The sequence below is a fragment of the Nipponia nippon genome, unplaced genomic scaffold, assembly GCF_047370975.1.
Source record: "Nipponia nippon isolate SJK-2023a ecotype South Korea unplaced genomic scaffold, ASM4737097v1 scaffold_8, whole genome shotgun sequence".
Lineage (NCBI taxonomy): Eukaryota > Metazoa > Chordata > Aves > Pelecaniformes > Threskiornithidae > Nipponia > Nipponia nippon.
This window is the reverse complement of record NW_028262402.1, coordinates 15,533,509-15,549,318: the sequence shown is the minus strand read 5'-3', so window position 1 is coordinate 15,549,318 and position 15,810 is coordinate 15,533,509. Positions and strand designations below refer to the sequence as shown.

Sequence of the window (15,810 nt, the reverse complement as noted above, 5' to 3'; positions counted from 1 at the left end):
CTGTAAGGATCTCACTAAATGAAATCCATGAATCCCAGACATACTTAATTCTAGGATCAGCTAAAGGCCAAAAGACACAATGTCTTCTGATCAGTAGGAGCCACATCAGTTGAATTAAAATTAAAGAAAATTTGTTAAAACAGACTGAGCAAGCACTAGTTAGGTGACCAGTCTTCAAACTAGAGCATCCACAGCAAAGCTCATGTACATCTTTCAATTAACATGAGATCTGATAGTTCTTATGAATGGAACTACCACTACCTGATGCAGAACTGAGACAGGTAACCCACAATCCATCTCAAACAGTATTTCTCCTCACACTGTTTAATAACTGATCTCAGTCAAAAGAAACTACATTCAAAGGAGTTAATATAAGGGTCCACGACACCAAGTTGGTTGGGAGTGTTGATCTGCTGGAGGGTAGAAAGACTTTACAGAGGGATCTGCATAGGCTGGATCAATGGGCCAAGGCCAGCTGTACGAGGTTCCACAAGGCTAAGTGTCAGGGCCCGCACTTGGGTCACAACAACCCCATGCAATGCTACAGGCCTGGGGAAGAGCAGCTGGAAAGCTGCCCAGTGGAAAAGGATCTGCAGGTGTTGGTCAGCAGCCAGCTGAACGTGAGCCGGCCGTGTGCCCAGGTGGCCAAGAAGGCCAACAGCATTCTGGCTTGCATCAGAAATAGCGTGGCCAGCAGGACTAGGGAAGTGATCGTCCTCCTGCACTTGGCACTGGTGGGGCAACACCTTGAATATGGTGTTCAATTTTGGGCGCCTCGCTACAATAAGGACATTGAGGTGCTAGAGCATGTCCAAAGAATGGCAACAAAGCTGGTGAAGGGTCTAGAGCACAAGCCTTATGAGGAGCAGCTGAGGGAACTGGGGTTGTTTAACCTGGGGAAGAGGAGGCTGAGGGGAGACCTTATCAGTCTCTACAACTGCCTGAAAGGAGGTTGTAGCGAGGTGGGTGTCAGTCTCTTCTCCCAGGTAACAAGTGATAGGACAAGAGGAAATGGCCTCAAGTTGAGCCAGGGGAGGTTTAGGTTGGATATTAAGAAAGATTTCTTCACTGAAAGGGTAGTCAGGCACTGGAACAGGCTGCCCAGGGAAGTGGCTGAGTCCCCATCCGTGGAGGTATTTAAAAGAAGGGTAGACGTGGTGCTCAAGGACATGGTTTATTGGTGGACTTCACAGTGATAGGTTAACAGTTGGACTCGATGATTTTAAGGGTCTTTTCCAACCTTAACGATTCTATGTTTTTCAGCCTCTAGTAGAAAAAACCCTGAAAGCAGGGACATCACCATTGTATGGGTTTCTTCCATTTACCTGTGGTCAAGAGTACAAGTTCTGGGAACAAATTCTGAGTGATTAAAACACAATTTTTCCACAATGATACCATCATACCTGTTGACGACTACTGAGATCCAGTTGCTTCCAAAACTGAAAATCTAAACAGAGGTCACGCCAATATTTACAGACTAATGACGCTGAAAGGCAACGCTCATTCAGGGATAAGTTGGAAAATATCTGTAAAGAAAGGGAAAAAAAAAAAAAAACTATTTGTCAGAAGTAATTATATTTCAGAGACAGAAATATTTTATTACTAACCCATCTTGTAAGGGACAGAAATACATTAGCATGCATTGCAACACAGTTCTAGAATTTGCCCCCAACTTGGTTAGTCAAGGACAGTAACAAAAAAACTTGCATCCCCCAACAGCTGACAATATTGATGTCACATTACCACAACCAACAACAGAATGTATCCTACTTAAGCACTCATCTCCTAGACCAAATTTCAAATGTGCTTCTGAGATGGCACACCTAAAGAATTACAAATATAAATATTAGCTCAATGTTATTTGCAAGCCATTTAAAAGATGTTTTCATTACCATTCTGATTCAGACAGAAAAACCTTTCCTTTTATTTCTTCACTGAATTGAAAAGAAGAGTCATAAAGGTACTAAAACATCAGTCTTGTGGGAAGAGGGCATGGGATGGTGGAGCAGATCAGCAGAGCAAATCAGTGTTATACAAGGAAACTAAGCACAGAATCAGCATTTTATACCCCAAGGTTTTGAGCACCATAGCAGCCTGCAAAAAAGAATAAACTGTAACTTTATGGCAGGCTCATAAATTGCTCTTACATTTATTACATTCAGCCCTTCCTCAAAAGTAGTTGTTAATAAATATAAAAAGGTCTGTCAAGAGTCACGTATGAAGGTACCCTATAACCACAAATGAACTTTAATCTACGCATCATCCTATAACGAAAAGAGGCAATCACTGCATTAAGATGCCTACACAGGAATACGGACTGCAAAACATGAAACAGCCCCCCCACTCAACTGATGAGGGTATCTAGTACTAAGTAGAAGCACTATAGCCAATCTCAGGCAATGGGCTCAAGAAAATCTGAAAATATTGGAGTGTCCATAGGAAAGCACTGAGGTAGAAAACATGAAAACATTCAAAGAAAAGACTAGGACTGTTTAACCAAGGAAGAGAGAGGGAAAAAGGGGTAAACAAACTAGAGAGAACAATGCTTTCATCTTCTTTGTGGTGGGTAGGACAATTAGTCTCAAACTAAGGAAAATGAAGCACTGGAATATAATACCTGGTAACTTGCAGAATTTCCAACATCAGTGGTCTTTAGAACAGACCGGACAATAAACTGTCAACAGTAACAACCATTACTGGCCCCTTGTTCTAGGAAATGGCTTAACTTAGCAGTTTTAAATATGTATATCACTATAAGACCCCCTGGTGAAGGGGAGTTGGTTGACTATTCCTAAAAGATCCGCAAAATATAATAAGTGGGAAAAAAAATTTTTTTTTAAAAAAATCAAATTTACCACCTTCTGTAAATGCTTGCAAGATTTATCACTGCTATCTTCTTCTAGCTATGAAAAACTCAAAATTATGTAAGACTCCTCACAGTGCTGAAGGATTGTGCACGAACACTGTTTTCCTGCAGGCCTTTGCTTGACCATTACCAGAGTCAATGGATGTTTCTTATTAGGGAATCAGTTGAATATAGGCAGATAGAAGTGTGGATGAAACAATCAATGCCTGCTTTCTCACTGCAGTTCTTTGTCTGTACTGGTGAATCCATGCACAGAGGTGGCTGTGATCAGCACCCAAAAAATGCCATCACCCCCAGTAAAGCAGGGAAAAAACACTAAATAGTAAGTGGTAATTTGTTGATGTTCCTACTGCAAAAGTATAATTCTAAGCATTATAAAAAGATGACAGTCTGATGATTCTCAGCAATTCTAAGTTACTAAAAGCAGTAGGAAACTTGAGTTCCTACTACCAGTATGAAACAGACGCCCGAGTCTTTTAACAGTTACAAAAACAAAAACCTCAGAAGACAACAAGGCAATATGATCCATGTTTAGATGGACATCAGACTTACTCCAGTTAACATTAAGAAGGGATGCCAAGGTTAGCATTATAAAATACTTTAACTAATCTTTGCTACAGTGGGAAATAAATGTGCTTATTTGTGGGAACACCACCTTCACTTCGAGAAACAAGAGCTTGCAGTTCTTAAAACAATAACTTAGCAAATATCGAACAGGGAAGACTTGCTAATTCAGCTGCCACTTGTGAATATGAAAGGTCTTAAATAATTTTTGTTCCAACTACCATCCCATCAAAAGCTGAAAGCCCTCACAAATCACAGAAGACCTACTGCTTCTGCTTTGCTACTGCATGAGGCACAGCAGTAGCAATGCCAAAACAAAAAAGAAACAAGTTTGATTCAGTACTTGACATAAACAGTATTTCTGAACAGACAATATAATTCTGTAAGAAATGTCTGAAAGCATTTGTGGTCATGTTTTAGTCCATGCTGTACTTAATTATAGCTGCAGAGACAAGTAAGGAGTGTACAGGTGTTGCAAATTGACTTCTTGAGAAACAATCATCAGAGTGAAGCCACCAGTGGGAAAAGCAGCTGCTGGCAGTTGTTGCAGGAGTTCCAGCACAGACAGGAGTAGCCAAAGAAGCAGTACATGTTCAAAGATAAGGCCTTGCCGGTTTTGTTGTCTGCAGTAGCTATAAAAGTTCCAACTATAAAAAGATTCTGAATAATGCCATGTAAAATACCAGTTTCTCTTCAGAGCTTGCAGTTGTTAAAAGAAGATGTATTGAATTACACTAAATGGAATTTAGTAACAAAGTGTATATATATTCCAGTTTGGTGGCACATCATCCTTACATTAAGGGATTATCTTAGCTGCTGGTTAAAATACTATATTAATGCATAAAATGCTACAACTCACTTTGATGACCTTCACCACCCTTTAATTCAGTTTCATTCTCTAGATATATACTGATACTGTGGCAGCTTAATTGCTCCGAGTTTTAAATTGTTTTCTAATTCCCAAGGCTGTATAAATACAGCTGAAAGCTAAAACAATTCCTACCCCCAAGGCTGTTCATTTAACTCCTGCATATGATAGATAACTTTCTGGGGGCAGTGGGTCCACTAGTTAGCACATTTAATTCCTGAAAATTGTACTCAAGCATGTACACCTGTATGTCTAATACTCACTTTTCCCCCCCTCAACTCCCTGTCTAATCCTCCTTCCAAGCACCAGAGAAACTGAAATATCCTTCAGTACTTTCAAAAGAAAAAAAAAAAAACCAAAAAACAAGTTTAAAAGTATTTGCTAGATGCATTTCACACTTTTTTTCCCCTGTTGGCAAGAGGCGGGGGTAGAGGAAGCACAGTCAGACCAAACAAGCAAAAAACCCTACCTGTGTTCCTTGCTCTCTCTCATCTCACCCTCGTTCTGCTCAAGTTCCTAAAACAGATGTCAGTGCCTCCTGCTTTAACCTTTCAAGTGATAGTTAAGATTAGTGGGTTTTTCTTCCCCTTCAATAGATGCAAAAGACTTTCTGGGCCTCCAGGCTACATCCTATTTAAGGATCAACCCCCATAATATTCAACACTGATGGCCTTATCACACCTTCGAGATACACTCAGTTCTTTAATGTCAAGCTCTTGCTTCAAAATAAGCATTCAGACAGACTCATTAAAGACCACAGTGAAAAGAAAATCCAAAAACGCAATGCCCAGGACAGCAAAAGTCAACTAACAGATATAGCTAGCTTTCAGTCAGACTACACTGAATCTGCTGAACTCGATTCAAACAGTCTAATTTTATGCACTTGATAGATACCACCATACAAACCCCTTACAGGAGAAAATCCATGCAAATAAGTTGTTTTACCTTTAAGAACAAAACACAACTGATTCCATAGTACTATCTTCAGCATGTTTGCACACATCTGTGGCAAGCCACAATTCTGGATCAGGTGACAGTTCAACTGATTAAAATCAGTTTAAAATCCAGCCAAATCAATCAGATTAAAATCCAGCCAAATTAAGCCCTTGCACAGCACACTTCCATCTGTCAAAAAACAGTGCCTGACCAAGTTTTGGGGTTTTCTTCAACTTTCTGGAATAAATATTTTGTAAGACAATGGATGGGAAAGGGAGGAAGAAGCTGCTGATTAACATTATTGAGGGGTCCAACCAGAAAAGCTAGAAATAAAAGTTCTTCTGGGTAATTGTCTCTTTCACCACCAAGTCCCTATGCGATGGGCTTCAGACATTACACCCTTAACAATTCCCCACTGTTTCTCCATGAAATGTATGTTAGATATTTGAAGCTGTGTATCCAAAAAGACCTACTGTGAACTTTTGTGCTGTTAGCATTTTAGCAGGAATGGGGCTGGGGGGGGCGGGGGGGGCAGACACCACAAAAAAACCCTAGACATCCTATAAATATCTTTTCTTAAAAGATTAAACATAAGATTTAAATACCATAAATCTATACATTAGATTTAGTTTATCTGTAAATATTTTATAGCTTTTGCCTTAAACCAAGTTCCTCAAACAAAGTTCAATCAAGTGAAGGAGATACTTAACTGCACTTCTAATCAAAGGAAGTCATAAAGCCAGTCACACCCATGAATGTTACTACGAAAAAGGTACAATACTAGAAAATTGTGCATGTGCTTGCTGACACAATATCATCAGCACCAAGTTTTCCAAAATCAAGAACTCACATCACACAAATCAAATATGAAGTAAACATAAGCATAATTCAAGAAAGAATTTTAACTTATCAAAAGACAATCATATTTAAAAAATCTTTTATTTTTGAAAATCCACAATCAAGGAGTTAGAATTATTGATTGCACAGACTTAAGAAGCTTTTGCCTCAGAAACAGAGGCAAGAAAATTCAGTTGATTGCTAATACCATTGTTTAAAGATACTACTAACTTTAAGAACAAGTTACAGCTTTATGAACATGAACAAAATATAGACCATAGGCCCCAGGGCAGAAGAGAGATTATAAAAAGTGAATCCATGCATCCCCTATTTCTGTCCATTGTTTTCATTTGAAAGATCTTTCAATCTAACTAGAAGGTTAAATATTTCTGTGAATGAAGCTTTCTTTTCTCAATAAAAATATTTTGTATCCAAGAAGAATAGATACCTATGAAATTGTTTTCATTACATTGCATCAGCTAGATTTGTTTTGAAACCAAGAAGTTTATGGCATTAACAACAACAGTACATATGAAGAACATTAAAATGTAAACTCAAACATTTCATGATGCTTAATTAACTTGATACATTTGTTATTGGAAAACTGCTCATTTGTTTCATCAACTGGGTGCAAATTTTTTCAGCAATTAATTGAAGTTTCATTATCAAAAATAATTCTAAAGTACCACTTAATAAAAAGAACATCCTTAGTACATGACATTTTACTCTGAAGTGTTAAACAGAGTATTTGTTAATTGCAGGCATACAGAAGTTAAACTTCCAGTGGTTTTATGTTTATGAAACATTGTTTAGTTGTATTTCAGAAAATTAAAGAATCATCTCTCAACAGAAGACAAAGGACAGAGAAATATTTGCTTAGTTTTTAAGAGGTTTCATCACTTTATCCACACATAACCTCAACTGAACAAGGGAAACATGAATGATTCATGACTACCTGAGTATATGAAAAAGATATAAGAACTCAAGGCACACACATCTGAAAGGAGCCTCAATACACCCGTTTAAAAATGCTCTTGTGATTAACGAAAATGTGTCAGCCAGGAAAAGTGACAGTGTGATTTCACATCACAGCCCAAATTCTTATGGCAGGCTGCCATTAGTAGGAACAGTTTACTGGTCCCCTACTCGTGGTTACCTGAAATTTTGCACTGGATTTAGTGACTGTACACAGAGAAAGTCTTTTCAAGCAAGTGATCCTGAGGGAAAAGTTTTGCCATGTTAGATTAGTGTGAGATTAGCCAGCTGAATCAACTCACTCTGCAATTGCCTGATCATTCTACAGAGCACGAAGCTACCAGCAGGAACATGCAGACAGAGGTTACAAAAGGGAGACAGACACTGCCTTTAACAGCCACTTGCTAACAGATTGCCTTAGCTGTAATGCAAAACACAACTTTATTTTCTGTCTGTAAGAAATGACAGGAGACGCTGATACTATACCTTTTCTACTAATGGAAAGAAAGGGTTCTGACGAATAAGCAGAGTATCTTTACCTGAAGGGGCTGCTAAAGTTTTACTCCCAGCCACCCAACGGTCCTCACTAAAAGACACCTGTGCTGCTTCTGAATCACCACAACAGTTTAAAAACAGAGACACTAAAACATACCAAAATTTGTGAAAGATCAAACACAGGTCAGGCACCCTGAACAAAAGAAACAAAAGAATAGGAAATGAAAGCAAGAGTTACATTTAATTTACTTTGCATTCAAACACTGCACAACTTGTAATCTACTAGTTTTCTTCATGCAATAATAGATAGTTTCGGCGATATAGACCAAGCCAAGCAACATCTAAACAACATTAGCAGAAGTTTCATCGGCCATGGTGGGTGAGTGTCAAGGCATCTATCTGCCTTCAGGAAAAGCAGAAATTTCATTCCAAGCCATTTGTCTCCTCCATCACATAACTCAATGTAATGTGAAAACCTACATGCTTACACAAAAGCCACCTTTTCAAACACACCTGTAGAAAGTAAAATACCTATTTATTTTTATAATTCTGCAACAAATCACAAAATATATCAGGACACCTTTCAGAACTTTATAATTGAAATACTGTCCATATATTATCTTTGCTTTTGTTGATAGTCTACTGGCACACCTTTCCTTCACAACTGTGCCCCTCAGCTGCACTTCAGAAGCTCACCACCAGCACAGGGAAGTTAAAGCTGGTTCATTTCCCTACTGCAATCACAAGGTGACAGTAAGCTTCGGGGGGCGGGGGGGGGGGGGGGGGGGGGCGTAAATCTATGTTGCTGTGTTATCCATTGCTACAGAAAAAGGAGTTCAGCAGAATAATTAGGATTGAAAGAAAAGAACATTTACCTCCCTGCATCAGCCACAAAGTTTCACAACCTTTTCCATTCTTCTTAGTGCTATAGCTAAAAGTAAGGCTCAACACAAACTCTAGACAGGATAAAATGATGGGAACACCAGTATAAGAAAGAAAGAAAGATGGTATTATAACAGTAACGCCATGAACTTGTGGATGAAGTCCAATCCAAATGGTGTATTTTGATGCCTCTGTCTCCTGACTAGGACAGGGGGGAAAAAAAAAAAAAAAAAAAGAAAAAAGACAGTGCAACTATAACATGTATATCCAGTCTTTTCAGGTATAAATTCATTAAAAATAAATGCCAGCATTCAAAAGTCAGAAGGAAAAACCAAAGGCCTAGCTCTGGTCTACCAAACCCACTTCATATCACTCAGTGCAGTGCTAGTAGCACAGTGCCAGCAGCACTGGATTTAGTAACAACTTTATCAAAAGTAAACATGTAAGTTATTACAGCAAGAAAAGCAAACATGTAAGTTATTACAGCAAAGAAAGAAGGAGAAAAGTAAGTTTAAAAAGTTGAGTAAAGATGTGAGAAAAGGAGCCAGTAGTGCCTCAGATAAGGTTTTCATGAATATATTAAGTTAAAATACACGCACATCCATACATATATATATATATACACATACACGCTTACCTTCCCTTCATACTGCATTACCTCTAAGCTAAAACTGACAGGGTCTCTGCTGAAGACAGAGCAGCATGTGTTCATGCTTTATAACAATAAAAGCAGCAAACAGAAAACATCAAAACGGTCATCTATTCTAGAGCCTTCTCAGTTTCGAAGCAAGTTCAAGCACACTTAGAACATCCCTGATAAGGACATCCCCCTTGTTGTTAAAAAAAGAATTAATAAATAAAAATCCCAACTCCTCACATAACCTCAGAGACAGGAAACCACCTGTGCCAAGGCTTAAATATTCTCACACTGTGTCATTTTCCAAGTATCTCACCTAAATTTCCCTCACACCAAATTAAGCTTATTATTTCTTTTTATTTGACAAAGGACAGGAACACAGTCGAACTTTTTAATCACTTTTCTTGTAACAAAAGAGTGCATCTCAGTCTTCTTTCTGAATAGAAGTGTCATGCAGTTTGAACAGAATCTTCCAACTACCATCACAGGCCATGTTTCCACAACCTCTAGCTCTCCTTTGATGCCTCTCCAACTTGTCTGTGGGTTTTTTAAGGAGACCCCAGTGACCACAACGTAATGCAGGACTCTAGCAGAGGCTTTAAAAGCACCAAGCACAGCGGAGAACTTCTTTTCCATGTTCTACATGCACAGTTCCTGTTAATACAGCTCAAAAGGGCATCTGAAGTGCTTGAATTGGCAAGACTAAGTTCACTCAGTCTGCAGACCATTTTACACCAGTTAACTTTTTTTGATTAAACAGCAGCACTGCAAAGAGGTAACAGGTACAACAGGAAGATTTATTTCTGCTTTCCAGAAATAAATAGTGAAATTGCAATAGGCACAGATTTGTAAGATACAGCACAAAGTTCAAAAATTTAGCAATACACAGCACAATATATTGTAATCTTCTGCAGTGCATGCTTACAAACAGCTCCCTTGTATTTTTTTCATTCACACATCTATTTAGGTTACAGTCAAGCTCACTGATCTGTAATTCCTTAGTTCCCCTCAGATTTTAAAGAGGATGAATTTAAGTTACCCTTTAGTCAAAAGTAATCACCCTCATCTACAACGCTTAAAGATGAAATTTTGCCCACTGTACAACACTTTTTTCAGTGACCAAATGAAAAGCAAAACAACCTATAAGCTTGTTTGATCTGTGGAACCGCAGTTCTTTTATCCCCCATGCTGAAGAAGAGACCTCCTCCCCAGCCAGGGGAACAGGATCAACTGGCCCATTGCACTATGAACTTTCTGATTCAGAAGGGCCCATCTGATGACCAGCAAGCCAAGTTCAGTCTGACAAACCCTTCCATCCAGCCCCATATCCTTCACTTAGGAGAGATTTAGCAACAGAACAGCACCTGAGCAGCCCATGGCAGCCACCTCTAAGTGGCCAGCTATTACTTGGGAGTTCCTACAATGTCTCCTTGGGCTTGTCTCCAGCCCACATACAGACACGGCTGACAGCCACTCCTGTGTTAACACCACTGCATCAGGCGGTTGCAGGGATGGGAATCAAGGGAAGGAAACAAAAATCTACAAGATCTGGCTCCTAAGACTTCTGAGGATGGAATCTCTTGTCCTTGTATTAAGGTTAGTGCCTCCACTACCCACTGTGAAAAGTTTAGTAAAGACTTTGGGTATATTTGTCTCCCACCCTCTCATAATAAAATGGCACCTTTGAAGAAAGGATTATATTTGGGATATTCTATCTGTATCAAAACCCAGCATATGAAGGCCTTTAGGCACCTGCATAATCCAGTTAACAAGATGCCTGGTCAGAATTCTGAAGTTAAAAGTCACATAACAGAACAGGATGCTATGGAAGCAGCCAAAAAAAAAAAAAAGAAAAAACCCAACCCAAAATCAACCCAGTGCATAAGTAAGTAGCTAAGGATTGAAGGGCAAATTGGGGGGGGGGGGGGGGGGAGCAGTGTGTGACATAATTAAAAACAAACAAAAAAAACCACAATAGGTGAGTAGATTGGTTCCAGCTGCTCGAATTAAGGGCAGGCTTTTTCAAAAACGTTGCAGAAGCAGCTGGACTACAGGGAGACTGGAGAGACAAAACCATTGGAGGAGGTGGGCAACGTGTCAAAAAAACATTGAAAGTACAGATACAAATGAAGTACCATTACATGTGGGATTCAGAAAAGAAGCTAATCACCAAGGACTGCTTCAAAACGTTAATCATCAAGGACTACTTAGAAGACAGCTACCAAGGACAGAGTAGAGCTAGGAAGAAAGTTAATCACCAGCATGCCAGCAGAAACGAAGGACAGAGGAGAGGCCTGTAAGATAAGAAGGAATTTCTGAATGAAAGAGTGAACCCAGAACAAAGATGATGGGGAGTCTGAACATAAAACAAGAAACTCCCTGAACATTGGGGAGTGTCAGCTGTGTTCTTCTCAAAAGAGAACAGCCAAATCAGCACGATTAGGTGGAAAAAAAAAAATAAAAATCAATGTGGTCAACAAGCGGACAGCTCAAATTTGAGTATAACCACCACCAAGGACCCCTGAAAGAATCCCCAGAATTAAACAGTACATGCTCCAGTGGGAGGGGAAATATGTTAATGATTTCTGGGAAATAACTGTAATATTAATGACTTTTCTCTGAAAATTAATGAATATGTATGTTTTAAGTTTGATAAATACTTTGCTGGCATGATCTACGGTATTCATGCTAGGTGGAGATACCCCCCGTGCATCCAGCGCTGCAATAAAGAATGCCTACTTTCTAAATGCCAAATTGGTGTTATAAAGCTTTTGGACTGGTTTGCTGTAACAGTACTGTGTCAATATAAAACAGAAAACCATATGGAAAAAACATTTAAACTAGTCCACAGGTGAGATGGGCATGACATTCCTTCACTATTAGCAGAATTGGTTTATGGCAGAGTTAGAGATGGATATTTTTGAAAAAGTGGAACTGAGTACTAAAGTAACCACAGAAAAGTACTCATTCCATTGATCAGAAAAGCTGTTTAAGCCATACTAATCAAGTCAGTCTGGTTTCAAATCCTAAAACAACAGAATATCAAAGAAAAAAAGTATCTTCCAATAACAGTGGCAAACAGATGGATTATTTCTTAGAAGAACTACAAGGCAAAGTTTCAATTCTGCAATCGCAGAAGAGATTAATTCAGATATGACAGTTCATGAGTTTTAAATATTTGCCAAAAAGTAATTTGAATAGTGCATCTATAAAACATGATGTACCCTTACTAACATACTCACATGTACCTCAAAAAAAGAAAAAAAAACACCACAACCAAAACCCCCACATAATTAATTTTATGTGCACGACGGACAGGTAAGTAGATTGTTATTATTTGACAATAAAGAGTAAAGGAAGTACTTTCTACATTGGAGTTGTACAACTAGCAGTATACAAAGAACAGGAAGAATGATCTGTCTCATACTCCTCCATCATCATGCCCTGCTTTAAGTTTAGCCATCTGACCCCAGAGTAAACGGCTGTGTACTGAAACCCTATAACCCAACGTTTAAAGACACACTCGCATCAAACTATGGAAAACATCACAGGCTTCAGTTCCAGACAGACTCGTATTTTTAGCTAAGGTTTAGCTGCAGAAAGTCAGCACACTCACTAGATCAACAGAGTAGCTTAAAAATGAAAAGTCATTCTCAACAGACAACAGTATTACAGGAACCAAGAGACAGCAAAAGGGACAGGAAAGAAAGCGAGACTGTTCTTTGAAGATACAGAGTAAGAGGTTATGAAAGCATGTAATTCAAGTGGGCTACAAATACTCAGGCTGACTGTGAAACTGGTAAAGCCAAAACTGACTCAAAATACACATCAATACAAATATTTTCCCAATCAACATCGAAAACTTGTCTGTGTAGTTCTGACCTACACAGAAGCACTAAATACAGTAATTGTCCCCCTTGCTGAGTAGTCCATCAGTGATATAAGTAAGAAGCTACCCGCAAAGGACACGTTACGAGGTTAACAGGTACGGGTCAAAATATTTACAGGGCAGCTGCTGGAGCAGTGTTGTCTGTCTTCACCTCCAGTTAATGACTTAAAACGCCGTTCATAAACCAAAACAAAGGGGGGAAAAAAATACCCAAACAAAAAACACACCCACAACCCTACTTATCTCCCGAACGCCAGGTGAGCGAGGTCGGCTGCTGGGGCACCGGCGGTGGCTGGGGCACCGCACCTCCCGGCCGGCCGCCCCGCTCCCCCCAGGCCCGGCGGCCGCGCAGGCGGGGGTGCGGGAGGCGACGGGCTGCCCCAGGCCGGGCCGGAGGCGGCGAGATCCCGCGGGGGGGGGCCGGGGCAGGGCCTGCCGCCGCGGCCCCACCGCCGCCGGGTCCCACAAGCCACCGAGCCCGCCCAGGGACACCAGCACCCCCGCGGCCTCCCCGGGGCCGCGGGCAGGCCCAGCCCCAGGCCTCCGCGATCCCGCCCCGCAGGGAAGGAGCAGGCCGGCCGGCCTGCCCGCCCTCCCGCCCCGACCCACCTTGAGGAGGATGGAGGGCGGCAGCTGGTTAATGTCCGGGGCCGGCGGCGGCAGGGGCTCTCGGCAGCAATCTCCGGGGTGCTCCAGCGGCTCCTCGCAGCCCGCCTCGCCGCCCCGCTCCTTCTCCTTCTCCCCTTCCTCCGGCGCGGGGGGCGGCGGCGAGGCGGCCTGCCCCCCGCCGTCACTGTCCCCGGCGGCGCCCCGGGCCGGAGCGCCCCCACCGCCCGCCGCGCAGCCGGCGGCGGCGGGCAGGGCGCAGAGCTGCGCCTCCCCGGGGCACTGGCAGGCGGCGGCCTCGGGCTCCGCCGCGGCGGCGGCCGCGCAGCGCGGCTGCTTGCAGGGCGGGCAGGCGGGCAGGCCGGCCCCCTTGCGCTTGCACACCATCTCGGAGGAGACCTCGCCAGGCGGCCTGGCCGGCCCCAGGAGGCCCCGCACCGGCGAGGGCAGCAGGCCCGAGAGGAGGAGGCGCTGGCAGCGGCCCCGCGGCTCCCAGGCGGCAGGCGGCAGGCGGAGGAGGCGGCGGGCGGCGCGCTGCTCCGCGGTGGCGAGGGCCGCGTAGGGCGGCGGTGGCAGCAGGGGGTCCCCGACGGGCAGGGGCTGCTCCGGGGCGGGCGGGCTGGCGCTGTGGACGATGAAGCAGAGCATGCAGGGCCCGCGCAGGAAGCAGTTCCGGCTGCGCGGCGGCACCTTCCTCCCCCGGCGGCAGCGGCGGTCCCGGTCCCGGCTCAGGCTGCTTGCCTCCTTCGAGAGCAGGTGGCCCATATAGGAGGCGGCAGAGGCGGAAGGGCCCGCGGGGTGTCACCTGCGGGAGGCGGCGGCGGGCGCTGTCATGCTGCCGGCGGGGGCGGCAGGTGGCGGAGCCGGGACAGGACAAGACAAGACAGGAGGCGGCGGCGGCGGCGGCGGCCGGGCTGGTTCCGGGACGCGGTGCCGGGAGAAAGAAGCTTCCGCTACCGCCGCCCTGACCTCCCCCGGGGGAGGTGAGGGGGTGGCGCTCCGCCGCCGAGCCGTCGCCCGGCGGTGCTGCCGCCAGCGGCCGGGCTGGGAGCCGACGGCGACGGGGAGCGGCCTTGCGGGGCGCCGGCGGCAGAGGCGGCCCCGGCGGCCTCCCTTCGGAGCAGCCCGGCGGCAGGGAGCGGCAGGGGCGCCGGTAACGGCTCCGCGGCCGCGCAGGCCGCCGCCGCCCCCCCCCCCCCCCCCCCGCGCGTGTGAGTGTGCAGGTCCACTGCGTGCCTCCAAATATGCGGTGTACATCCATTATTTAAATGCACTCTGGGTATAAATACAGATGTGTCGAGTGGAGCCAGTATATAAGCATTTAATATATATGTGTATATATTATTACATTTATAATATGTATAGAATATATACATATTTTTAAGTACCTGAAGTAAAGGGTTTTTTTGGTCACAGTTTGTAGGGAAAGGTGAGAGGGGTAATGCCCACCGGTGTCAGATTGTACGGAGCTGTGCAGGACCGCGGCTGGGTTTTTGCAGTGGCAGGGTAACACAAGCTTTGAGACCAAAAGCGTTCCTCCAAGTTCTTTCCGTCAACACCGCCTTCCCACCAGCGCGCTCCAGCAAATACCTGGCTTCTGCTGTTTTAAATCATTGCCAGGCCAGAACCAGGGCCCATATGGGGCCTCCATCCCAGTGCACCCGGCTCCTGAGGATGCTCACCGCTAACTGCAGTGTGTTGTACCCTGCTGCAGGTGCCCAGGGCATATAAATCTTTGCAAATATGGGCCGTAATGCTTTAATTAAGGCTCTCTTCAATGCCTAGCAAAAATCAGTTGTATGTTTCAGCATTCAGTTCTAAATTATTGATGTAAATTGACTTAGGTGTATAGGTTTAAATATATGGACAATTTTGTCTTCAGTAAAAGGTGTTTGGGGAGGGAGAAGGCAAGTTATAGCTAGAATATATACGGTGCAGTACTACTATTAAATTACAAAGAGAAGCAGAAGAAATGCACAGTGTTATATACTGTGCAGCTGATCTTTTGGCCTTGCCCAGGAACAAGTTACGTTAGGATTAAAATACCCGTGATGCCATTATTTTTGTTTGTTACCTGTATTATTAGTCTTCAACAGCTCAGTAAAAATATGTTTGCTATGATAAAAATACTAAATACACCATTGGATAAAAGTAGAGTAATAGAATATTTTATCTGAATTTATATCACACTGAGGTCCATCAATATAAACTGCAGCAAATTTTGGCAAAAATTTGGCAAGGTCTTTTCCTCCCTG

The 15,810-nt window shown here is 43.2% G+C and overlaps 1 protein-coding gene across 8 annotated transcripts in view; it reads right to left on the bottom strand.

Annotated features, from left to right (window-relative positions):
* Positions 1 to 14,739, bottom strand: part of FBXL17 (F-box and leucine rich repeat protein 17) — a 287,592-nt gene extending 272,853 nt beyond the window's left edge. For 3 of the 8 annotated variants that reach the window (XM_087742040.1, XM_087742042.1, XM_087742041.1), the window contains exons 1-2: positions 13,559 to 14,731; positions 1,404 to 1,526 (exon numbers count right to left, since the gene is read on the bottom strand). In XM_087742040.1, coding sequence (XP_087598166.1) covers positions 1,404 to 1,526; positions 13,559 to 14,320 — 885 coding nt within the window. In that variant the 5' untranslated portion in view covers positions 14,321 to 14,731. Of the gene's footprint in view, positions 1 to 1,403; positions 1,527 to 13,558 lie in introns of all 8 variants that reach the window. The other 5 variants (XM_087742044.1, XM_087742043.1, XM_087742036.1 and 2 more) reach the window with 4 other exon arrangements.
* Between the last annotated feature and the right edge of the window lie 1,071 nt (positions 14,740 to 15,810).